The 27390-nt window shown below is 39.8% G+C and overlaps 1 protein-coding gene across 3 annotated transcripts in view; it reads right to left on the reverse strand.

Annotated features, from left to right (window-relative positions):
* tafa5l (TAFA chemokine like family member 5, like) overlaps positions 1 to 27390 on the reverse strand; it is a 101909-nt gene that overhangs the window by 24768 nt on the left and 49751 nt on the right. For all 3 annotated transcript variants that reach the window (XR_003674511.1, XM_028453648.1, XM_028453649.1), the window contains exon 3: positions 20052 to 20179. Coding sequence is in view for 2 of the 3 variants with exons in the window: in XM_028453648.1 (XP_028309449.1) it covers positions 20052 to 20179 (128 nt within the window). In the remaining variant the exon portion in view is untranslated. The remainder of the gene's footprint in view (positions 1 to 20051; positions 20180 to 27390) is intronic.

Below are 27390 nucleotides of genomic sequence, written 5' to 3' on the forward strand. Positions count from 1 at the left end.
GGTTATATAGACCCATTCTATGTGACGTATGCATACTAAATTAGGTGCATGCGCGCGCAGGCTTGGTGCAAAACAACCAGAGGACTACTGAGGCGATTGTGCACGGGAGCGGGTAGAGCGTGATCTCAGTCTGGATCCAGTAAAAAGTGACCATAAAAAGCTGTAAATGGACTGATATGCAGACGTGGGACAGTGAGATGGAAACTCATCCGTTGAAACTGATCAGAATATGCGAACATACATGGAAACCCTCGGTAACAGGAGTACAGCAGCCCGCCTACCTGTCCGTTCCTAACAAGTAGTTATAATCATCTATAGACTTCATGCTTTTATATTTTCTTTTGTATAAGCACTGGGTGATTCTATCAGATATGTATAAATGTCTGGCCAGTGAACATCTGGCCAGGAGCACACATCGGATGACCACTTGTTTTCAGGAATGCTGCATAGATCCCACAATCGTTCACCTGTTCTTTAAGTGAGTTTCCTTAAATAAGCGGCCGCGTCCTCAGGTAACAAGCTTTCTACATACTACGAACTATTTACAAGCCTTAACAGCGGTTCATTCATTACCATTTTTCAATTTTTCAAGCGTCACATATGTAAACAACATTGTTTCTGCACAGAGTATGCGCGCGCACGTCAGTCACATGTCCCGCTGATTCTCTAAGTTCAAACTTATTAAAAACCAGTTGAGGAGCACAGTGGGACAGGGGAGACTGAGTGGACTTGCCATGATGTCCATAGAGAATGAGAAAGCAAAGAAAATGGACATACAGAGAATCGTGGACAAGTTCGGAGAGCAAGGCTTGTCGTATGTCCTTCAAATAGTGGTGAGTAGGTCTATAGTACTTCATATTGAAATATTGTTTGTGAACATGTGGGCCGCTGTGTCAGTTTTACTAAACTTTATAGTTACTGATACAGGCTCTGAGTTGAAATGGTTAAAGTGGGTGTCAAAATAAAGCGGTTGCTATCCATGGTGCAGAGATGCTTTGAATTTGTGTTAGTGACCATCCTAATGCTTTTGTTGTTCTCTTGTTTTGTTATACTTCATGTCCATTTGATGGACTTCAAAATGACATAGTCGCTCTCCGTGGTGTCAAAGCATGTAAGCCCCACTGTTGCGGGTATGTGTATATTGTAAAATGATGTTATCATGAGCTTTATTATTTAAGTTTAAAGGGCCCGGTCATTTGCCCCGCCCCCGGCTCGGCTCTGATTTGTTCCTCTACTGCTACAGGTGCTGGTCATCTAACTAGAATATCATTACAGCAGCAATGTGGCATGGCGTGGAGTCGATCAGTCTGTGGCATTGCTCAGGTGTTATGAGAGCCCAGGTTGCTCTGATTGTGGCCTTCAGCTCATCTGTATTGTTGGGTCTAGCGTCTCGCATCTTCCTCTTCACAATATCCCATAGATTTTCTATGGGGTTATGGTCAGGCAAGTTTACTGGCCAATCAAGAACAAGGATACCAAGGTCCTTAAACCAAGTACTGGTAGCTTTGGCACTGTGTGCAGGTGATAAGTCCTTTTGGAAAATGAAATCTGCATCTCCATAAAGTTGGTCAGCAGCAGGAAGCATGAAGTGCTCTAAAACTTCCTGGTAGACAGCTGCGTTAACTTTGGACCTAAGGAAACAGTGGACCAACACCAGCACATGACATGGCACCCCAAACCATCACTGACTGTGGAAACTTTACACTCGACCTCAAGCAACATGGATTCTGTGCCTCTCCTATGTTCCTCCAGAATCTGGGACCTTGATTTCCAAAGGACATGCAAAATGTACTTTAATCAGAGAACATAACTTTGGACCACTCAGCAGCAGTCCAGTCCTTTTTGTCTTTAGCCCAGGCGAGACGCTTCTGACGTGGTCTCTTGTTCAAGAGTGGCTTAACACAAGGAATGCTACAGCTGAAACCCATGTCTTGCATACGTCATGGTGGTTCTTGAAGTACTGACTCCAGCTGCAGTCACTCTTTGTGAATCTCCCCCATATTTTTGAATGGGTTTTGTTTCACAATCCTCTCCAGGGCGCGGTTATCCCTGATGCTTGTACACTTTTTTCTACTACATCTTTTCCTTCCCTTCGCCTCTCTATTAATGTGCTTAGACACAGAGCTCTGTGAACAGCCAGCCTCTTTAGCGATGACCTTTTGTGTCTTGCCCTCTTTGTGCAAGGTGTCAATGGTCATCTTTTGGACAACTGTCAGGTCAGCAGTTTTCCCCATGATTGTGTAGCCTCCAGAACTAGACTGGAGACCATTTAAAGGCCAACGTTGCCACCCTAGTCTTGTTTAGGGAACACTCTGCCTGGACCCTCCTCCAGGTCCCCCTCCAGCCTCCCAGTCTTGGTTTTGGAGCATAAGTGGGGGGTAATGTTAGGGTCTGTTATATTTTGTTTTATGTAGCCCTTGTGGTGCTCTATAGTTTTTTGTTTATTCTGTTTTTGAGTCTAATCTCTGGTTAACTCTTGTCTTTGTGTTCCACGCATTCCTGCTGGTGTCTCCACCTCCCAGGAATGTCAGTGTGTTTGAGTTGTGAGTGGTTAACTGCCTCATGTTTTGCACCCAGGTGTGGCCCATTCCCATTCAGGCCTCCAGCACTATTTAGTGCTTGGACACAATGTTTGCTGGTTCGTCGACAATGCTTGTCACCATCCACGTGTCCTGCTGTGTTTTGTTCCCTGTTTCTTGGTTCCCGCTTGCCTTTTTGGTTTTTAATTACCTAAAGAATAAAAGATGAACTATTAAAACCAACACCCTCCCTGCCTGCTACCTCCATCTGTCTGCATTTGGGTCCACATCCACACACCCTGACCACTTGTTAATAAATACACACACACATGCTATACAATTTAGCTAAAGAAGTAGCACTCCTCATTCAATTACTCCATTAGGTGCTAATACATCCATTCAGTCAGCCTGTCATTCATTCATTTTATACATGTATTGTGAACTGAAGCTTCTTTAAAGCTGCTGGTTATTATCCCTAACATTTTTTAAACTGTATCTGTCTTTTATCTAAAAGTTGTTCTCATCCACTTTTTTCTGCTGCTGTTGTGCTAAAACAATGGTGGAAGTGGATTTTGTGGCTTTCCACAGAATCACCTGAATTTGCCCAAAATTTAATGTCTAGGGGAGTGATAACATAGCATGGAGAATACCACAAACAAACCAGAACAAAAGAAGTTCAAATCATATTATTTCAACAAACTCTTCATCCACTCATTTACCCAAAACCACTATAATAGTGACCACATACCATTTCTCTGTTCCCTTCCTTTCTGAATTATCTTTTTTGCATTTTGCCAGCGCTTTAACCAGCACGAGGAAGTGCAGCTCATCAATGCATGCTATGTCTGAGGATGAGATCCTCCTTGTAAGACCATAGGTGGGTGCAGTTTTAGCAGTTACTGCATGATGACAACTGGGACATCATGTCTCATTCAATCCACCAACACCACATTACCCAAGACTGTCCAGGAGTGGACTGATGCTTTGACCCAGATCTGAGAGGAGATCTCATCTCATCAGGAGCATGCCCAGATGTTGTAGGGAGTGTATACACAGGCACAGGGAGGCCACACACACACCTGATTTGACTTGTCTTAAAGGGCCTATACTACGAAGCTATTCAACTTTATTTATATAGCATATTATACAATATATTATATATATACAACAGTCATCTCAAAATTAAAAATGCATAATAAGAAGGAAAAAAAGCTAATTATACACTGGATTTATCTTCAAACATTGTCTGTCAGAGAGAAGCTGTACTACGAATCTTGATTACAACCAGCCTGATTACGTGCCCACTCTTGTGTCAGGGGAGGAGATGACAGAGTCAGACCAATCGCGATCACAAAGCGAAACTGTGGAGAGCAATTTACATCACAATTGAGGAATTATTCTTTAAAATTATGAAGAATTAAAATCCATAATTCAGACCAAAAACAACACGGTTGCTGCAGTAAAAGCAAAATAATTAATGCAGGAATTGTGTGTTGCTTAAATGAGTGAAATTACACACTGAGAATAAACAGACTCTGATCAGTTTCACTTTCTCTTCTACCGTGCCCGTGGCTCTGATGCTGCGTTCATACAGATCAGCCTAAATCATAAGGTGGAATATATTTATATTCTATAATATCTTAAAGGATTGAGGCTCTTTGCATCACCCCAGAATAGATTAATGAATTAATTTAGCGGTCTGAAAGCGCCCGATGCATGAAGGCTTTATCAGCTGACTCATTTACTTAATCAATCCATCAGATAAAAATCTCTGTTTCCGATAGAATGTCATCTGTAAATGACAGGATTGTATCGATGTCTAAATATTCTCTCTCTCCTGTCGGATTCACACAGAGACGTGTTCACACATCACCTTTTATTAGTCAGGTCAGAGCCGTATAGAGAGAGAAGTCCAAAATACTGGACCGTCACTTGATTCACGTAAGACTGAATTTTGTCCCGGAAGTTATTGGCGGGCCATTCGAATACATTGATTCCTTGTGACATAACTGGGATTTTTTGTCATTTGTCGTCAATAACTGCATTAATTGACAATATTTATACAATACACTGTCATATGTACTGTATGTGTATGTACAATATATGTTTATGTAGTTCCATAAATAGTTTTATTTCCCTAATGCAAATTCGTATTAATGATTAGTGTAAACAGCTATCTTACCTGCTTTTTTTGACGTAGTTAAGGCCAACATTAATTTCGTTAAAAAATGTATTAATATGTATTATATACAGTATGTATTGCTTTGAATTTTCTTTTAATTGTGAGTCATTTTGTCTGTTTATGTGGTAATTCCTTCTTTTTATGTGTTTTTGGAGTTATTTTCTGTTTTTGAAGTCATTTTCTGTGTTTTTGGTATTTCCTTATTTTCCATGTGTTTTTCTTTGAGTCAAGTTGTCTGTGTATTCAAGGGAGCTTAATAATTGATGTCATCATTTAGAGTGTTCCATATTCCGACACCCTGAACTAAAATGCACCTTTCTTTTGCAAATGTTCTCAATTTTGTGTTTTTCTACTATCTGTATTCCTCACTATAGAAGCTAGCTTATCTGCCTTTTTGACATAGTTAGGGCCAACATCAATTTGGTTAAAAAATGTGTTAATATGTATTGTATACAGTATGTATTGATTTGAATTTTCTTTAAAAAAAAACAAAGAGGTAATTAAAATAAAATAATAATAATAATAATAATAATAATAATAATAATAATAATAATAATAATGTCCAAAATGATTATTTAAATGTCTTAAAGTTCAAAAGTGCATCACAAACTGTCTCATTTGCTGTAGCTTCAATGCGCTACAATGGTAAACTGCTCACGATCGAGACAAAATGTGAGGCTCCATGAGCCGCCATTACTGTAAAAAAAAAAAAAAAAAACCATTGAAGTGAACGGAGTTGTCGCAACTCTCTCTATATATGGCTCTGGGTCAGGTCATTTCCAAAGAGATCTGATTGGTCAGGAGGCGGGACTTTAGGACTCGCTCAGATCCTAGCCAGAACAAAACCTGGTTCCAACCAGGTTAGCTGTTCAGCCTGTTACCATGGTAATTTAGCTCCGTAAGTTGTTAGCCAGCTTCGTAGTTCAGCACACACTGACTAAATCCCAGATGTTAGTGTAATAAGAGGTATTCTAGCTTCGTAGTATAGGCCCAAAGAGTTTCCACAGAAATTGAATCAGCCGATGATCTGATTTTTTTTTAACTTTTATTTTGAGCGTGATTCTAAATACAGAGCTCCATGGGAAAAATGATTTTGATGTTCAGTGATCATCCTTACATTATTTTGTCCTCAAGACATTCCACTATATAATAAAGATTTTCTACACAAATATTCAATACATTGAAATGTGGATGTGAGGGTGTTTTATTTAAGTGTTTTTGTTTTGTTTTTAAGCAGTTTCTCATTATTTAATTGGTTTTAAACCACAATGCTTGATAAAACAATACATAATCCTAGTGTTTTTGACTGCAGGAGGAAACTAGAGTATAACCTACCCATGCTCTGGGAAAACACAGAATGTGGGTCCAACATATTACTCACAAAGTAACATAACTAGTACATTTAGATGGAAAATCCAAAGCAAATATTTTCTGGATGAGATTTATTTCATGTGCAACTGGGTGTTGGAGAGATCTCAGCACAGCATTGCAGCTTGGAGTCAGCAGTTCCAAACCTATTTTATGAGCCGAGTTTGTTTGTTTTCCTTAAGTATGAAAGCCTTTTTCTTTGCTTGTTCTAGTTTCTCTTTTCACAGCCCCACGAGACATCTATGTATGTTAATCAGAGCTTCTAAATTTAACCAAAACAATGAATCCATGATTGTGTAAGTTTTCTGTTTTCTATGTGATAAAGGTAAATATCATTCAGATGCCACCTTCAGTGCGATGGAATAGCAAACGTGAAATGGCTAGAACAAGCTGGCCTGGGGTCAATTCCAGCCATTTCCGAGACCTGTGAAGTTTAAATGTTCTCCCTGTGCATGTGCTTTTTTTTTTTTTTTTAGCTATTTAATTATCCTTGTACAATCCAAAAACATGCATATTAGGTTTAATTAAAACTCATTCACTGCCAGCCATTTTCAGAATGGCTACCCCCCTCACTGCCAGCCACTTTAGATAATTTTGACTGAATTTTTAAAGACCCACAGAATATTTTGTACTATGACAATCTGAAATCTGACCAGATTCTGAAAGATTAGAGTCTCTACTTTCATCAGATTTTTTTTTTGTTGTTTTTAACTTGTTTCGTTCTTTCACAATCAGCAGTTAAAAGAGGCAAATTTCACACAAATTGCCAGTTTCTGACGAAAAGCTGAGAAAAAAGGCTTTTTCGGAAAAAACCTGTCAGTGACTTTGAAACTTTTTTTTTCTTTTGCTTTAGTGATAATATATAAAACTATAAAACAACACTGAGACCGGGCTTTTGATTGCAAAATTATTATAGATTTGCTATCTGGGTCAGAGTTGTACGGTTTTCTTACTGTATTTGAGCCTTCCTCCAAATCTCTCCCCCTGTCAATTCCACACACGCAACTGCCTCCTCCTCTCGGACATGCCAAGTGTTACCGCTTGCCCCGGATTGTTGATCATTTTATCTCACGATCGCAACACTCAGTCGTCCACTTAGTTCCACACATGCTGTGGTTGAGTGCGAGCCACTTTGAGCTGTTGGTAGCTTCACAATCTTCCCTCGTAGCACCATTTTCTGCCTCGTCCCTGGCTTCTTCCTCCCCAGCGATGGTGATAATCTTGGCTAATCTCTGCCACCTACAAGGCACCAGTTGGTCACTACATCATAGTACAAGCCTGATATCTATGAGAGAACTCCGTCACACTGTCTCTTAGCAACCCCCGTCGAAAAACACAATTGACGTATTTTTACATCAATGGCAGTGAGTGAGTTAAATGGAGGCTGTGATTTTCCTGTGTGTGAATTGTTGCTTGTCTATTTCAGCCATTGTCAACTGGTGACCCAGGGGCCAAATGCAACCCTCGGTTTAATTTTGTGCTGCCCCCAAATCAACTGCACAAACTAACTCCAAAAACACACAAAACGCCAAAAAAAAATTACACAAAAGCACAACAAAAATACAAATGATGACAGAAAAATATACATAAAAACAACAAAAACACATCAACATTTCCTGTATTCATGCTCAGTTTGGTCATTATTATAATCGAAATGCTGACATGAATGTTGATAATGTCACCCTTGGATCAGACAATCATATTTCTGTGGCTTTTGCTGTGATTACAGCTGTCCATTTAGTGGAAACTGTGAAGCTCCATTTTTAAAACATGATTTGCTCAGACCTCAAAGCAAAACTGTGAAACTCACTGCCCACTGATCTAAAATAAGCTACGAACTCCTTTTTATTGAAAAATGCCATAAATTCCTGGTTAATCTAGCACCAAAATGTAAACATACCTAATGATCCAAATTCCATGAGTTCTTATTAATGTCTTTTGTGATTTAGTATGTTTAGATATGTATGTGCAACTGTGTGTAGGTGTGGGCGCACACACATGAATTATACAGTCATATTCACATTGATTTATAAAAGCCCTTCTAGGGACAAGTGTTTCAAATTAGCACAAGATATAAACACTGTTGCCTGCCTTGGACTGTTGTCTGTAGTCTATAGGGTGTCCAACCCTATCAAATACACCATACATTAATTCATAAATTAATTGATCTCTGGTCTACATGTTGATATACTGTATGTAACAGATAGATGTCCTGTAAAGGGTTTTCACATCCTTCCACCTAATGTAGTGTAAGTAAGTAACATTTATTTATTTTGCACTTTTTACAGGTAAAGTTCTTTACAGGATTAAAACATATTTACTACAAACAGGATTAAAGTTATTAGCTTGAGATAGGCACTAGCAGACCCATGTGACCCTGAGGCAGACATGAAAAATGGATGGATGGAGGATATAGCTGGGTCAGCTTTACATGCTAGGAAAGACATCAAATGAAGCGAATGAACTAAATCACACAACAGAGCACACTGATAGGAACCTAAACACTACCCTGGGAATTCTCAACCACAAAACTGGATTTAAAAAATGGGCAAGACAGGGTGAACACAAAGATCGTTAAATCCATCCTTCCATCCCAGCGGTCAGTTGGATAATAGAACATGTAATAGTAATAAAAGCATATTTTGCTCACGGCAACAGCTCACTAATAGGCTTTAGATGTCATTGTGTCACTGAGGTGCAGATGAATTGGCAAAGACAATCTCATCTTAATTAGTATTAGACAAATTTTTGTTTTAGGAGCACTTCATGTGACCGATGTTGTCTTTAGTGCTGAGATAATTAATTATTGGACAACTTAATGCAAGTCACAGGTGTACAGAGACAAAGTAGAGGTGAAACTTTCACATTCTCGGTTTTCACAAGCTGTTTGGACAACTTCAAGGATTTTCAAATATATCACACCTTTGCTCTTTGAATAGCTATTTCTACTTTAATGATTACTAAGTGTTTGTGCTAGAATTGATTTTCTTTAACCTTGTTTGCAAAGGAGAACTTTGCCGTTCGATCTTCATTCCAACCCTCACATATGGTCATGACTGAAAGAACAAGATCACAGATGGCCAAAATGTGCTTCCTTTCTCTCAGATCAATGATGAAAATCATTGCTACAAGATAAACATACTTTAATATGAAGTTGGGCCTTCTTGCAGGGATAACGGTTTCTTGAAAAGCATTTTTTAAGATGTTGAACTGTTTCTGTGGGAATTTGTGCACATTCATTTTGCCAAGCATTTATGAGATCAGGCACTGGTGTTGGACGAGAAGGTCTGGTCTATAATATTCTTTCCAGTTCATCTCAATGGTGCTGGATGGGGCTTGAGTCAGGGCTCTGCAGGCCACTCCAAACTAATCTTCATGTCTTTATGCTTGTTGCTTCGTGCACTGGGGCACATATTGGAAGAACAAAGGGCCTTCCCCAAACTGTTTCCCACAAAGTTGGAAACATAACATTGTCCAAAATATTTTGGTATGCTAAAGAATTTAGATTTCCCTTAACTGCAGAAAGGAGGTTTATAGTCAAAACCCTGAAAACATGTGTGGCCAAATACTTTTGTCCAAATTAGTTTATCTGTTCCCTTAGCAACCATTGCATATCATGTCCTTGCCTGGTTATAACCTTATAGGCACCACACCACACTGAACTGTTTCTTTACTACAACTGACCATGACTGCAGTAATCAATAGTTTGTAAAACATGAAAAATGCTGGAAAACCTCAGCAAGGCAGAAAGAGCCAGCTAGTGTGCTGTGATGGCTTTAAGAAGCATCTCATTAGAAGTATGTCGCTGCTCAGATGAGCTGCCAGGATAGCAGTGGCCATGGCGACACATGACTTGGCTGCCTGGTCTCTTTTTCATAGACACTGACGCCTTTATAGTACAAGTGCTAGCAAGGGTTACATAATGATAGTGTGCAGCTACATCATCTGTCCATGCAATTCTCTCACCTCTTATGAAAGAGGCGACAATTTCACAACTCCTTAATTACCCAAAAGGAACATTTGTATTGATACAGTGCTTTAAATTCATTACTGGCTCTGCCTCTGCATCGGATCACACATACATTCTCTTTGTGTCAGGGAACCACAAACGTTGAGCTACTTTTTTGTTTTGCAAAGCTCTTTTTCACATGGCACCATTACAAAGCACACAATGCTTACTGGCCTGAATGACTATGTTTACAGCAGCAGCGTTGGCTGGACTACAAACATCCAGCTCGAGCTGGAGAACAACGACCAAAACAGGCAAATGACACAAGCACCTCTCTCACCTCCAGGGTCACGGAGAGTGTGTATGGCCGTAGGTTCGTTCTACAACTCTCATTTAGCACAGTAGCATGTGTTTGTAAGATTAATGTGCATGTTTTTTTACACAGTATTGCCTACATGTAAGAATGCACATAACGCCACAGCGTATGGAAAGTATGAGGTGATATCAGTGATATGAACCATAGTTGAGCTCTACTTGTAGTACTCATATTTGGAGTACATCAGTGGCCACGGTTACATGATGTTTTTTTAATTCGGAATTAGTTATTCAGAATTAAATTGTTCAGAATTAAAGTGTTCTACTTCGTGTTTACATGGAAATAGTAATCCTGAATTCAGGTTTAAATGGAAAACCGGTTTATTCGGCTTTATACTATTCCTCTTTAGATCTTGGGGTCGAGAAGGGTTCTGATTGGACAGGGGGCGAATTATTCACGTCTATCGGGGAAAAACACACAATAAACCATTTCTTTTCAGCTCCAACATAGAAAACCTCACATGAGAACTGTTTTTACTTCTATTTTTGATTGTAGTTTTGAAGCAGCTGCTCATCAATGACATACTGTTTTGCATTCATTCGCGGATCTCTACCTTCCCTCTAGTTTATAAAATGAGATCAGATTTGCCAAAACTGTTAGGTCTTATTCCACACAGAAGAAGCATTTCTGATATGCACGATTTCAATATCAGCCCATCATTTTGCAAAAGCGAGGCATTAGCAAAGGATGGTATTAAAGCTGAATGGAGCTCTCAATCTGCAGAGCGTATTTGATGCAATCACTGAGGTTTCCTGCTTGGCAGAAAGCAGAGGAATCCTTTTACTGCACTAAATTATTCCTGTTCGTCAGTTTTCAGTTCCTTGACCATTTCACTCCTCTATCTGTTCACATACACACAAACACACTGCTATGCTTTTGTGTGACCAACCACAGTCACTATCACCTTTGTCAGGTACAGTATATGAAACAGCCACACAACACTCTGCCTCCACCTCTGAGAATGTCATACGTGGACCTTTCAGAGGCTCGATAGTGAAGACAAACCAAGGGCTTGTTTGATTTGGAGGGTAGGGGTAGTGGTGGGGTGGGGGGTGGAGGGCTGTGAGAAGACAAGGCTTCAGAGAATGAATGATTTCGACAGCTGACTGGCAGTGGAGCTGACTTATGGTGCAAACACAATAGTTAGGCTGAGGTGTGTGACCGGGCGGTGCCACAATGAGCTCCACACAGAGCAAGCTGCACAGTAAGAAGAGTTACAGGTGGAGAAGGTGCATCACACGCTTCACGCGTCATACATGGAAGACACATGTTTGAATCCCGGCGGCTGCAGTACAGTGAAGAACAAGCCAATCTGGAATAGAGTAGATATAATCATCTGTTATCCCAAAAAACATCCACATGAAAGAATTTTCCAAAATGACCTTGTTTTTAGAAGTTTTCTGTACACATTCCACGCCATCTTGGCAGTACAAAGCATGTTATCCCTCTGTCTTTTCGACTATACTGTAGTTTAAATCGCCTGTGATGAGTCGCTTCAACATAGTTGTGCTTTTTTAAAATAAATTTTTAAGTCAGCTATTAAAGTACATACAGACGTAAATCATTATTTTTGCACTTTAGTTCCATGTTACATTTTGTTTGTTTGGTCGCACATCTAATGCAATCTAATAATTTAATGCTCTTTTAATTTCTGCTACATTTTTAGGCTATTCATTATTATTTTCTTCATCTGTAGGCATTTTGTTGAGTGTTATTGATATTAACTATCAATGAAGAAAGGTATTTGGCATCAAATTGAAAAGTGGTCATGCCCCACCTGTCAAATCTCGATACCCCACCAGGAGGTGCGCCACACACACTGAGAAGCACTGCTTTAACTTCAGCATTTCTTTTTGTAGTAAAGAAAATACATGAATTAGTGCCTGCAGTATGTCTACCAGTTGTGGTTAGGTCTAATGAATAATACATTAAAGATCCAGTAATATGCAAATTTTCACCAATCTCCAATTGTTTTAAAAACCCAACTACATAGTATTTGAGGTTTAATTTCCCAAACTCGCCTGTTTTCTGGAGTTTTAGCCCTCTGAAAAGTTACTTTTAGACTGCTCTTTAGACACCTGTTTTTGCATATGCATGAGTAGGTGTAAACAGTAACACACGCTGCTTTAGTGTGTGTGTTGATCACAGCAGCAGGAGAGAAAATCATTAACAGTCACATTCTTTTCCTCCTCACCTCTTTTGACCAGATAAATAGTCTGTTTAAAATGATAGTCCATTGTTTTGTCTGACCGCTGCGTCACATTGGGTCACAAACACGTCAGATCATCCTATGAAGGCGATACAAGGCAATATAATGGCTACTAAAAATGCAACTGATTGTGAGTGCTCTTCGGATTATCTTTAAACTGAACAAAGAGATATTAACTGTGATATTAACCTGCATTTGCTTTGTTTGTTTTACCTGTGAGGTAGTTTGAGAGAGAGGAGCACACATTCTTATGTAGGGTAGGAGGATCGAGTATTGTCAGGAGGAGGAGTTTCTGCCTTATGACGCATGAGGGGGGGTAAAAACCAACTCGCCCATTTGGAGCTGACTTTTTACAAAATGTGAAAAAAAATGAGGGAGGAAACAGAACTTTTTCAACTTTAGCCCTCTGAATGAGGCTAGAGGAATGTATATCACTGTAGAAAAACCATTATAAAGTGACTTTTTTCATAAAACTGCCCCTTTAAATGAAGCACCTATCTATGTTGCTCTGTGATACAACTAACTTGTGAAACCTGCTCAAAAATCAAATTATTTAAAAAAAATCAAAGTTTTTTAAAAAGGTAACGCAATAATGTCTTTCCCTGGTAACTAAATACTTTCATGATCCGATGATCGATTACCATAGGTATGTCGACCCCTGCGAGGCATTGGCCATCAATGAGTTTCCTCTAACCTATCAGATTTTTCTTTCAAGTTCAGACCATCTCAATCCTAAATCCTGAGGCTGGATCTAGATCCCTTCTCCAGCTATTCCCCAGGCAGCCTCTTCTCCTTTACCCCTGTGGGTTCCAGACAAGAGCCTGCCATGTGATGTTGCTTGCAGTCTATTGTAGAGTGTGTCCTATCCATCCCCAATTCCTCCTCTTTATCTGTAGTGCCATTGGCTCCTCCCCATCAAGCTTCCATAAATCCACGTTGGCGACTTGATTTCTCCAGCAGATACAAAAAAATAGTCTCAAACAGGTGTTGACAAAGGTCTGGATTTTGTTCTGTATTTTCTTGGTCATTCTCCACATTTCAGAACCATATGACCGACTTCACATTAGATGTAAAATATGCAAAGCTTTGTTTTTATTGTGAGCTCTTTTGTCTAGCTTTAAATTGATTGGTGTCTCTAAAACAAACATCCTTTGGAGTGAATATTTTTGTCCAATGTAGAACCCATCTTGGCATATAAAGCTACTTATTACATTGGATAGAGATGGAGATGAAGGACATCAATGTAGCATCAACCCGCAACTAAGGATGGGAAGCGAAAACCGGTTCTTTCTGAGAACCGGTTCCCAGTAATCCAATTCCTAGGAATCATTTGTTAGGCTTCGGCTTATCGGTTCCTTGTACATCGCAAATACGAAACGATAAACTCCTCCAAGTCCTGTATATTGTGTTCATGCTAGCACCAAGTGAAGCTCCTCCCACCATACAGTTGTTTGCTGTCCACCGCGGAAAATCCACCTCCTCCACCCGCAGCTGTGCTGTCATACTCACTTCCTGGTTCTGTACACTCGTGCAAAAGTTGCTTCTTGCACGGACTTTTCTTCCGAAAACAACAAAATTGAATTCCCTCACCCAATGAGAATCGAAAAGAGAATTGGTAAGGAAGAGAATCGATAAGCAGTATGGATAATGGAATCGAAATCCCTAAACTCTAATCAATTCCTATCCCTACCCGCAACCATTTTTAGTTATTGTCTTTTCATGTTCGAAAACATGATATTTATCCAACACTAAATATTAACAGTATTTTAAGTCATTTGCAGTGAGAAAGAAAGAGAACGTAGGTAACACAATAATTTTCTCACCTTGCTGTGATCAGAATTTGGTGGGAAACTGTTGAATGTCTTTGTTGTCATTTGTGTGGGAAAATTGTTAAATATTAATATTCTTTCTTTTAATATTATTGAAATTTATTATAAAAATGTTGTGAAACTGTTTCCACATCCATGTCCCATTTGGATCAGTTATTTAGGGCGAGCAAAGCCATGACCAGCTTTCAATATCTGTCAAAGTAAACAATGTATAATATGATTACAGCCACGCAAAGACAGATCCTCTCACAATTTCAGGACCTTTGCACTTTCTAACTAGCAGGCACGAACACATTGATGTGGACAGACTGAATCTGGCTGCTGGCCGAGCAGCCGCCTGTTTCCCTCTCTCGCTCTTTTTTCTCCCAGCTTACGCTCTGATAAATTCTCCATATAGATTTCTCATTTCCATCTATCTTTCAGAGGGTGTGATTCTCCCACTTAAGATCGGACAACAAATACCTTCTCCTTTCATCTGCCCCCTTTCCTTTCCACCTCTTGTTAAATCCAATAGACAATAAAACCCACACAAACCAGCAGTGCTTCTTAAGGTTGAGCCCCGAACATTAATATTAATTAAAAAAATATTATTATTCCAAATATCTTTACAGCTGCTAACATATGCGTGGGAGATTTGACATAGAGAGAGAGAGAGAGAGAGAGAGAGAGGGAGATTACTTTGACCACCGCTCCTTCCCTAGGAGCAGTACAATCATAAACTCCATACAGAGCAGAAGAAGAAGACACACTTGCGTTTCCTGTAGCTAATGCTGCTACAGCCTGAGCTAGCAATGGAACACTCAAAACACACGCTTCTAAGTGGGAGTTTAGCTTTAAAGTATTGCCAGAACGGGATGTGGACAAAACAAAAGTTATGTGTGCATTGCAAAGGGGAATTTAATTTCCACCGCAGTAATTGTTCTTTAATGTACCATCTACGAGCAAAGCATCCAGGTTCGGCGGCAGCGGCATCAGGAAGACCCGACAAACTACGACAAACAACTCTGGAGGAGAAGTTTGTTGCGAGAGGGGGGGCCAGCCAGAAAATGATTCTTTCCAAAATCGACACGCTGAACAAGAACAAAAGGGCTCAAAAACTTGAAATATTGCAGAAAGCATCTTATGTTGCCCTAATCACTAGGAAATCACTAGACTTCATGTGGAAACGAGAACTATTTGAGGGTTACAGCTCACTTTGTTGACAATGAATGCAATCGTTTGCTTTAACGTAAATCCAATGAGCACCACTATATTGAGGCCTGAATGTAGCACTCTGAAACCACTGCAATGGAATATTGACAAAAATATCTCAACGCTTGGAACAGATAGTGCACACAATATGACAGCAGCTGTGAGACTGCTTCCCTATGAACATCTGCCGTACAGTGCACATGCCATACAGCAATAAATCAGTGTTGCATTGCACAATAGTGGTTTTGACACAGTCTTGGCCAAATGCCGAAAAATAGTTGGTCACTTTAAGCACAGTCCATCCAATACTCGAGAGCCGAATGAACAACAAGTGGCACTTAATCATAAAGAAGAATCCCTCATTCAAGAACTCCACTTTAGAGATGATCAAAAGGGTCCAGCAAAATAAGGCACCGATAGCTGCAACACTGTCAGATCAAAAGAGCAAAATCTCAATGCTTACCGAAGTTGAGCTTGCAAAGCTGAAGAAGTTGGCAAAACTTCCTGAACCACGCAGATGAATGTTCCATAGATTTATTGGTTATTTAAGTTATTGCTTATTTAAATGCATTTATGAACCATTTGTGTGCACTAAACCAGTGATACTTGTGTAATATTTGGGTGGTACTGAGGGCCCTCTGGAATTTTAGGCTTTATTCATTTTAATTAGAGATGATTTCATTTATAGTTTCATAATACATTTAGGTTTGGTGTTTTTCTGGTTTAGGCATGGTTTACACTCAGTTCAGACACAATTTAGTCACATTTAGGTCAATTTTAGAGCCTTTTTAGACCCGTTTTAGTCCTGATTTGATTTTGATGTTTTTAGGTGTACTAGTGCACTAATTAATTAACTCATTATCCCTCTCTTTACAGATATGTCACGGAAATACTGGGTGGGGAGCACTACATCTCCTGCTCAGCTGTGCTGCCTGCCTTGTGCCATCTCTTCAGAGTCATAGAGCCTTCAGACGATGATCCGGTGAACATACTGTAGTTCGGCTAAAAAAAGGCCTTTTCTGAGGACCTGCCTCAATGACAACAAAATGCCAATCTCTCTTGACCCAAGATGGCAACTGCTTAAAATGCCTGCCCAAATCTGAGTGAGATGTAGTGTGGAGTTCTGTAACAGAGCTACTAAAAGAGGAATAAATCCCCAAGAATCCTGAAACACAAGGGCGGCGCCCCGTATTTAGATGAAAAGTGGGAGAACAACAGGAGGAAATGTGAGGGGAAAAGGCAGGTTTTAGACTGAGTTCCCTATTGGGGAGCCAGTAAAATCTAGGAGGAGCATATTTCTGCACAACAGCCTGGTGATAGATAAGACAACCTTGAGCGGCTGGCGTTGGGAGCCAAAGATAATAAACGATTTGTTTTTGATTCAGGCTAGCTCAATTTCAATAGCCTTTAGTCTCAGTCTCTCAGCAGATAATCCAATAAGGTGGTCTTTCAACTAGCGAGACGAGCAGTGAACTTCTCCAAGATTGATTTAGTTCTGTGTAAACGTTACAAAGCAGCCTCCTGCTTGCTTTTGAGATTATCACATGAGTCTGAGTGTTGAGAGCCCTGATCCATCCTTTAGAAATGACTGGCAGCCTTCCCAAAACAGCTGTCGATGTAATAAAGACTTTGCAATAAGTCAAAAAGCTGCCAGCTCCAATCAGCAGCAAACCTACTACCATAATTCCAATCATGTAGAAATCCTCCACGTCTTCCAAGGAAAGAATCGACAGACACACAACTCGCCACTTGTTCCGAGGGTCGAGCACATATCCAGCTGCAAATGTACAGCTCGGACAGGCAAACTCATCATTGTCCGTTCTGTTTCTCAAAAAACTTTGGTCGATTGCATTGAGAGACTGAATTGAAATTGATCAATTCCATAATTCTCGATTTGGATGAGATGCAAAGAGAGGCTCCTAATAGATTCCCAAGACCAGACAAAATAAAGCAGCACCATGGACAGATACATTGGGAAAGAGTGAGCAGAGAAAATGCGATGGCCCTCGTCTAGAGGCAGAAGAGACCAGACCAGACTAGACTAGACTAAATTAAATTAAATTAAATTAAATTAAACTAGACTAAACTAAGGGGTCTTGGTCTCGAGTAACACAACTATAATTCCAATAAGGACTGACCGTTGTATAGTAATATAAGAGCTTAAAGGTCACAAAGCTTTATTTAGCTTTATTTTTAAACATATTGAAACATTTTGGTTTTTTATTTATTTTATTTCTAGCTGGATAAATTGTTTTATTTCCCTTCTCTTTTAAATGTTTTTTTGTATGTATACTTTTGTTTGACCCCATGAAAAATAGCAACATCTCTGCCGCAGCTGATGTGTATCTTAATAAATTAGGCTAAATTAGATTAAATTAAATTAAACTAAGCTATGGAAAATGCAGTTTAAGAAAGGTAAATATATGTATGTATATATATGTAAATATATGTACTGTATGTATATATATCAATTGAATACATACAAGAATACAGAGTGTACACTGTGGAAAGAGGAAAGTACTGTACCGGTGCCTTTTAGACACGGACACACTGGTAGATGATCTGGTGAGAAGTGTAGGAACAGACACTTTATGGGACGGGTGGCCTCGTGGTTACGGACGCATTGTAATCAGAAGGTTCCCAGTTCAAGCCTCACCTGGGCCATCACTGTGGGATGTTGAGCAAGTCCCTTAACCCCAAACTGCTCCCCAGGCAGCCGCAAAATAGCTGCCGAATGCTCCCCAGGGATGGGGTAAATTGCAGGGGACAAATTTCAATATATGTGTAACAACATATACATGACTAATAAAGGCTGAAAGCCCCAATTTCATTTTAATTTAATTTTTATCCCTGATGTGCAGTCTCAGTGATTTAACCACACAGCACCAGTAAGACACATATCCATGGAGACTCGGCCACTATTGAGGAAAGTCTGAGTAGTAATGATTGAACCTTTTTTCTGCCCCGTTGCTTTTAGAGACATCTCTAATGATGTTTTTTTTTTTTTTTTTTTTAATGGAGTGAAGTTTCTCAGTGAGCACATTAATCAGTGCTCAGTCAGCAATGTACTATTGGCAGCTCGGAGGCATTGGATGCACTTTGAGATGAGCCTACAGGAACAGATGACACCATATTGGAGGGTTTAAAATTTAAACAGGCATGATAATCATTCACTTTTCAAGCATGAGAGGTCATGTAATGTTAACATGTAGCAAGTATTAAATAACTTAAAGGATTGATATTGTGAGTGTGCTATATCCTACTGTCTGTGAACTTTAAAAAATTGTCATAAACACAAGTTGTAAATAGGAGTCTGAATGTCCCCTTTTTAGGAATAGGAAGGGTCCATCATTACAAAACATAAAAGAAAAATCTGCCATTTAAAATCCTCCAAAAAACGCTAAAGAGGAGGTCCTCCTCTCTTTGGCACAACTTAAAGGTTTATTGAAAGTTTTACGGTTTGATATTTTCCTAATGCTTATAATAAAGAAAGAAAACAGGGTTTAGTTTGCCCTTTAGCTACATGGCTGTACATAGAGAGGCAGAAGAAAAGGCTCAATTAAATCAGAAATGGGAAACTTATATCACAGTGGGGACTGCAAAAATGTGATTATCTGATATGAGGGCCACATAATCAACATTTATGTCAGCATTTGGAATAACGACCAATCTGAGCACAAAAAAAAAAACACAAAGGGTTATATGTGTTTTTGTGGTCGTCCTATATTTCTGCCTTTATTTTTTGTAGATACTTGTTCTTGGTTTTTTGTGCATTTTTTTTTTTTTGTAGTTTTGTGTGTTATTAGATTAATTGGAGTAAATACGTGTTTTTTGTCATTTTGTGTGCTTTTGGAGTCATTTTGTGTATTTCTCTGTCATTATGTATGTTTTTGTGCCCATTTCTAATGTTTTTGAAGTTATTTTGTTGTTGTTTTGTATGTTACCTCTGCCAAGGAGGTTATGTTTTTGCCTGCATTTGTTTGTTATATTTGATTTATTTGTGTGTTTATTTGTTTTGTCTGACAGACAATACAATTTTAACAAACAAAATTGGTGTTTTGAAACCAACCAAATATGGTGTTACATACGGTTATGAAAACAAGACAGGATGCTTACCAATGCACATACGAGCTTCTCCGCATCCATTCAGTGTCTGAGACATTATTATATTATGTAAAAACAGATATTACATTTAAATGTGAAAAGACCTAAAGCTTCTGTTCAAGATTTGCATTTCCTGGCCTTTAAAATAGAGTATTAACTTAGGCTTTGAACATCTGGTCCCCTCTGTTTGTCTAAGTTTCCCATTTCACTTGGCAGATGCTATTAATGACATTATCAACTCGTGAAGGTTACTCATGCTGGAAATACAGGCACTATGCTGTTAAATGCATATGGTGTCTCTTAATGGAATGTCTTATAAATTACCGTTACGGTCTTGATGCGTCCGCTACCCCTGGTGCAGGTCCAGCCCGATCGGTTGAACAGGAGGCTGCAGTCCTCTCCCTCCAGGCAGGGGGCCATCTCACACCACTGACGGCTCCGCACGATTCGGGCTGGAAGCGCGAAAGACAGGAATGAGGAAAAAGAAAACAGCAAATTCAGATTCCAGAGAAAGACCAAAAAATGTCAACTGTTTTATGTGTAATAAATGAAACTGTCAAATTTTCTTCTCAGTGGAGAGGAAATAATCCTCCTGTAATAGTAATAAAAGTGCAAAAAGAATGTTAAATAGACATGATTTACTTGACTCTTTATTGTTAAAAATGAGATTGTGTGTGTTCTTAGTTAGACTATCTGTGATCGATTGGTTTTGTCTCCACCCACATATCGGGAAAATAAGGCTGCGTCCGAATAGTCCCATCTATCTCCTTTCCTATTCACTGTTCCTTAACCCCGTGAATGACGTCACAGGGTTAAGGAAAGATGTTAGGAGAGGAGTTAGGAAATGGCCATCACGTTTGTTTTGACAATCAGACGCACATCAACTAGGTGACGTAAAAATCTGACGGCCGCGAAGGTTAGTGACGTCTCGTGAAAAAACTAAAAATTTCCGAAAATGGACTAAAAGCTCATTCATAACTTTCTGCTGATATATACTCAAAAATCACAAGGTTTGAATGTAAATCAAAAGAAAAGAGGCTACCAGGCTACGAGGAACAAAAGTGAAACTAAAAGAATGTCACATTGAGAATGGTTCGTGTTTTAATAGCTCACTAGAAAACTTTATTCGTTAATAATTTGCGCATAATTTCACCGAACAAAAACTGAAAACTCTATGTGCCAAGTTTCACGCTGATTGGACAAAACCCAAAAGGAGTAGTTTGAAAAAGTAGGTTTTCCAGGTTTTGCGATTTTGCGCCCACACATTTACTGGTGGAAATGGGCGTGGCCCAGCCCAGGTGATTCAGTGCTATTCAGCGAATCTGTGGTTATGAGGTTTTTGAAAATGTGTTGACCTTGGTTATAGCACCACCTTGCCGGCGGACATATGTCAGTATTTGCGTCCGAGGTACGTGGAGGGGTCTGGACCAACCCTCCAAATTGCACGGTTTAGCCTGCAGCACCACTTTTACCAGGGGAAAAATAAAAGGTAAGAACTTTTTACTGTTTATTGGTTACTGTTTATTGTACTTGTGTCTTGCATGTCTTGTATACTGCTACTGGATGCCTTGAATTTCCCTCGAGATTAATAAAGTATCTATCTATCCATCTATCTAATGATAATAATAAAAAATCAGAACAATTACAATAGGGTTTCCCAGCACTGCTGGTCCTAGGAACCCCGTATGTATGCATTGGCTTTGGCTATCTAATAATTAGTATTCTTATTATTATATATTATATATATAATTTATATTATTATTATTATTATTATTATTATTATTATTAATAATAATAACAATAATAAAAATGGGAGGGGCAAATTACCATATGTCCCTACAGCGCCAATGAGCGAGGGATTTAATTTGCCTTCCAATCACAGGTGATTTTACTTTTAAACTGCCTGTGGTTTCATCCATTGGTTGTTAGTCAGGCAGGGCAGGCGATGGCGACATTGAAATGCTAATCGCATGCATTTGCGAGAATTATCAGGCATTCACAGAGCCAAAAATATGAGTAAATCAAGTTCATGTTGAACTAGTACTTCTAGATTCCCTCTGGTAGTAACCTTTACAGACCAGCTGGTGGTCCATAAATTACTAGATGCAATGCTGGATGTCGCTCTAACTGCTTTTTTTTCTTACACATCAATATTGCTTTTATTAATACATCTGGGTTACACACATTTATACAAATGAATGACCATTAAATGCTTCAGAATATTTATTTTTAACACAGTCTTTGTTAAATACCTTTAACTGATAAATCAACTGTATTTGTGACATTAAGATATAAAAATTGATTGATTGATTTTAGGACAACTGTCATGTAAAAGTCATTATGCTCCAAAGGGTCTTCATTAGAGATGTGACCACTTGCTGATGGAAAATCTGACACTGCCTTTATAACCAGGACTAGGAAGGATTTGGCGTGGAGGATAATCAGCGAGGAGGTGGTAGTAGCAGGTAAAAGTTCTCTCTGTAGCACAGAGCTAGGTTAGCATTAGCCGCTAATCACCCCGGCTTTTTTCACTGGTAGTTTGTTTGTGAGAGGAGAAAAAGCAGCGCAGCTCCTCGCTTCATTAGGCAGTGAAACTCAGTGAGTTGGATGTGTTGCTGGTGGTTGAACGCAGCATTAGCCAATCAGGACGCAGAACACAATGCGCGTTCATACATTGCAAAAAAAAATGCACCAAAAATTGCACTTTAAAAAAAATTCGCGAAACAGCGAGGCCGCGAAAGGTGAACCGCGATACAGCGAGGGACTACTGTATTCATTTGTTTGTTTCTCTTTTCGCAGGATATCTTCAAAAGTAATTAAATTATTTAGACAAAATTTGAACCACATATAGACCTTGTCACCCAACAGCACGGAAGATTCCATTCAAGTTTGGAGGGGATACGGATCAATATACTGATTCTGGATCAGTTTCAAAAATAAAAAAAAATGCTCTCTCTCATCTTTAGCGAGATTGGTTTCTCAATTTCCACACAGAGTTTCATAAGAATTGGATCCAGATTGCGCATTTTTCATAATTTTTTGAAACAATGGAGGGTGTCCATACATTTGGACCTACTGTATGGTTATAGGATGGAAATTTCTTACAAGCTTTTAAAGTGTAAATCCTGATCCTGATCCTGATCAATATCTGGCAATGTTTTGGTAAATGGAAAATGGACATGATTTATATAGCACTTTATAAACACCGAGGTAGTCCCAAAGCGATTCACAATATCAGCTCATTCACTCATTCATGCTCACATTCACACACCAATGGGACTGAGCTGCCATGCAAGGCACTAGTCAACCATTAGGAACAACTTAAGGTTCAGAAAAAGCAGAATTACTATTGCAACAACACATCATCAATAGGGTAAAACTTACCTGTCTCACGACGGTTTAAAACCAGCTCACGTTCCCTATTAGTGTCTTGCTAAAGGACACTTCGACGCATAGACAGGTACAGACTGGGATCAAACCATCAACCTCTAGATCAGAATACGATCCCTGTCCCACCTGAGCCATGATTTTTCAAAATGTTCAGAGTTTAGCCATTTCCGCATTCGTTTACACATTTCTGTTTTGTTTCCATTTCCATCACGCTGGATTTTGCGTATGATTTGACGTCGAGCCGTTTGCTACACTTTCTAAAGCTAGACATTAAACCACTAGGTTTACAGCAAAATATATTGTACAAATGTGTGATATTGCCCCAAAACATGTCGGTAAGAGCTTAGTCCGCATGTCATATACTGTAGATATTTCCATTTCAGAAAGTGAAGCCTGTCATCTTTCATTAGATTTTTCACCCTGACCAACCGTTTGTATAGACATATGATGCATGTGAGGCTTTATTCAGTTTCAGATTGCAATTTCATCTTAAATGTGTTTTAAAAAAATTACTAAATTATTATTGAAGAATAAAAGTAACACCAATATTGCTATTTCCGTTTCAGGAAGTGAATTAAAAACTTGGACGTCCTAGTCACTAACAACGTGTATAAGAAGTAAACTGGGCAGTGCAGGACTCGTGTTTCAGGCAATAAACTGGTTCCGTAGCCGATTGGGAAAGGAGCGTGGGATATTTGTGCTATAGCTGTCAATAAACAGGCCCATCATTGTAGTATATTCAAATGTTACACATCATTCAATACCTCCCAAATCCCTCTAAATATTAAGAATTATTATTGTAATGACTGTTGTGCTTTATGAAATACTGATTTTAATTTCTACTTTCTGAAAAACTTCTATACTTTATCAAAACTGACTTGCAGGAAATTGTTGAAACCATATCATGAACAACATTAAATGTCTTTACATCAGGCTACTGTCTTGGCCATTAATTTATCTTTTCATTTATCTATTTTTTAAATCCAAGTGCTACATTTGTTGTTCTTTTCCCCTAAAATACAAAAACATGTGAAGCTCCACATTAAAACTGCTAGAAAAAAACAGATTAGACGCCAACAATTATGAAGGCCACACCTTTCTCCTGTCTCCTCAAACTTTTGTCGACTCCAGACTGTCAGACTGTAAGCTAGTGATGTGCTCATTCTCTCCCTGCACTCTGACTGCATGACACCACATTAGCATTCGCCTGTAGCATACGCTGATAAGCACTGATTGTTCTTTACACAGCCCACAAAAGCAACAGCGAAAGGTTATCAGCTCTCTGCGGACTTGGCCGGGGCCGCTGCTCCTGTTTTGCCACCATCTCCCCAGGGGAAGCACACATTGTGGAGTGAGGTAACACGGTTGGCAACTTCAAAAGAGAAGAAGTACAATTTGCTGAACGTCCACAGTGGAGCTGAGACGGGGGCAGTGAGGTGGGGGAGTAAAGAGGTGTGGAGAGGGAGGCCTTGTGACATTTAGCTGTGAGGTATTCTTGGTCCAAGCCTTGTTAACCGTCTGATATTGGTCTTTGAAGTGTCTGATCTCCACTGCTACTCTGTAATAAAGAGCTGTGAGGTCTGGTGGAATTTATCAAGCAAGGTGTTTGTAACCTCACGCACATGATTGCTGACTTTTTTTCTTTTTACCCCATTCACTGGTGTCCTCAGTATCGTCTGCTTTTGAGACACAAGTACAGAGAAGTCCACTGAAGGAAACCAATGAAGGGGGACAAAGGTTTTTAAAGATGACAATATTAATTATTACTATAATCAATATTAACATTAAGATTTGCCGACGTGCAGAGTGGAAGGTTAGGTTTTACCCTGCGTTTGTCTGTCTGTCTGTTAGCCATTTAACTTGAAAGGTTATCAACAGATTTGGATGAAATTTACAGGAAGTGTTGATAATGGGTCAAGAAACATGTGATTAAATGGTGACATTCTGGATTACAAAAAATGAGAAAATACCAAAAATATAGGAAAATAGGAGCTGTGCCTGAGTGGCTTATGGGTAATGTAGTAGTGGTAGGGAAGTGCATCGTGTGTATGTCTGTCTCGCCTGGTTCTCGTGCGGTACTTGGCAGAGTTTTTCATTAATTCTGGATTTGTGGTGGACGGACGAAGCTTTAGCCCTTGTCTTCAAAGAAGATGTGAGTAACTTTAGCCATTTTCTGCTGCTACGGTTTTTGGAAAATAAGAGCTGTGCCTGAGGCTGCACCTTTAAGCACGCTGGCTTATGAGCAGCAGGAAGGTGGAGTTTGTCAACATAGCACCCAAAGACAAACAAATCTCCATGTTGAAACCTCAAGGGATCCTCCAAGAAATGGACAATGATGATGAAGATATCTTTTCTACGTCGCCACTAGACCGGTTTGCTGCTCTGCCAGACAACCTGCAAGATATGTCTCTGGCAGAATTTTCGGCCACATACACAACTAGGGGAAGACATGGTTCAGAGGAGGCAGCTGACCACATACATGATGTGCTGGATGGCGGTGATGAAAACAAATCTGTCAGCAATGAATCAGACAATGAAGAAACTGCCAACAATCATCACTTTGCGCAACAATCTTGTAAAAATGAAAAAAATGCAAACGCCACTGTATCATCCGGTTCCATAAAGAAAAGAAGGAAGGTGAAGATGGTACAGGAACCTTCTGATGCTGTATTATCTTTGGCAAGACAAAGTGGTAGAACTGTATCCTCTATACCAAACACAGAAATGGATGAAGTTGGGGGAATGGTGTGTTTGCTCTTGCTGTGAGTCTGCACAGCAAGATGAAACAAGTTACATAGGGGGTTCGAGGCAGTGTGACTGATTAGCCCTGAAAGGGTCAAGGAAACCCAATTCCTGAGCTTAGACGACAGGACAGCCATGGCTGCGTAAAGCCGACACACCAATCAGTGCACTGTCCATGCTAATGAAGTGATGTTCAGTGTTAACAACGATTGGTCCTCCAGACGACACCTGGGATAATGTAGCCCCAAATGTGGAGGCCCAACAAGCAGAAAAAAAGCTGAAGGAATGGTCCAGGAAAGGGAACGGGAAAGGGAAGACCAACTACAAAACATTGAACTTGCACCTGAAGCATCATCAAGCAATCGCTCTAAGCTTCTTGCTTGCTTCACGGCAGAACTAAACAAGATCTTGATGAGCCATCAGCAGTACAGAGCAATTATGCTGTCACTGAACAGCAAACAGTTAGAAGTTGTCATGTTTCACCAAAAATGGTGCAAAGATGCAATCTTCGCCTTGAAACATGGCCGCCCCGTGTCACAGTACAAAGTTTTTCTCAGTGGGCCTGGAAGAGTGGGTAAGAGACACGTCATCAAGTCGTTTCACTATGAAACCCTGAAACTTCTCAAACCTCTATCCGTACATTTTGAAGCAGATGAACTTCCAGTTTTGCAAACCGCATTCGCTGGGACAGCAGCATTTGGTTTGAAGGGATTGACTCTGCATTCATCTCTTGGCTTCATCTACACCAGCTGTAGCCTGTTGGCCAAAATCATGTCTTTGGCCTCCCTTCAGACAGCTATGTCTGCCTCTATGGATCCCTGTGGGAAGAAAATTTCAGCTTAATGGATCTCAGAAAAAGCATGCAGCAAAAGGATGACCGGCATTTTGCACAGCTTTTGATGAGGGTCAGGACAGCTACCTGCACACAATATTACATCACTTTGCTCAAGATTCAACTCATCACAAAAACAGACACTGCTTACCCAGCGAGTGCCCTTCAAGAAGCTTCCCAACCCACTTTTTGACAAAAGCTATCAGCAAGAAAAAGGACATCCAGACAGGCCTCATTGATGTTGTCATTTCCACCAAACCATCAGACACCAGAGGCCTGAGGGACATTGTGTCAGTGGCAGTTGATGCCAGAGTCATGCTGACTGTTAACAAAGATGTTTTTGATGGCCTTGCAAATGGAGTCTGTGGCACGGTAGTAGGAACCAACAACAATGGAAGTGATGTCCATACAATCTTTGTCAAATTTGACAGTGAATGAGTGGGTAAGCAGGCCATTGCTGACAGCCAATACAAGCAGTCCTACCCAGGGGCAGTGCCCATCAAAAGGCAAGATATTCCGTTTTTGCCGGAAGAGGAAAGCAATCTATAAAAGTAAAGCGCTCGCAGTTTCCACTGTCACTGGCATGGGGATGCACCATTCATAAGGTCCAAGGCAAGACCAGGGAGAAGATAGTTGTCTCAATGGAAGGCAAGGGCTCATTCACGCCAGACCAAGCCTATGTTGCCTTGAGCTGGGTTA

This window comes from Gouania willdenowi, chromosome 7 (assembly GCF_900634775.1).
Source record: "Gouania willdenowi chromosome 7, fGouWil2.1, whole genome shotgun sequence".
Lineage (NCBI taxonomy): Eukaryota > Metazoa > Chordata > Actinopteri > Blenniiformes > Gobiesocidae > Gouania > Gouania willdenowi.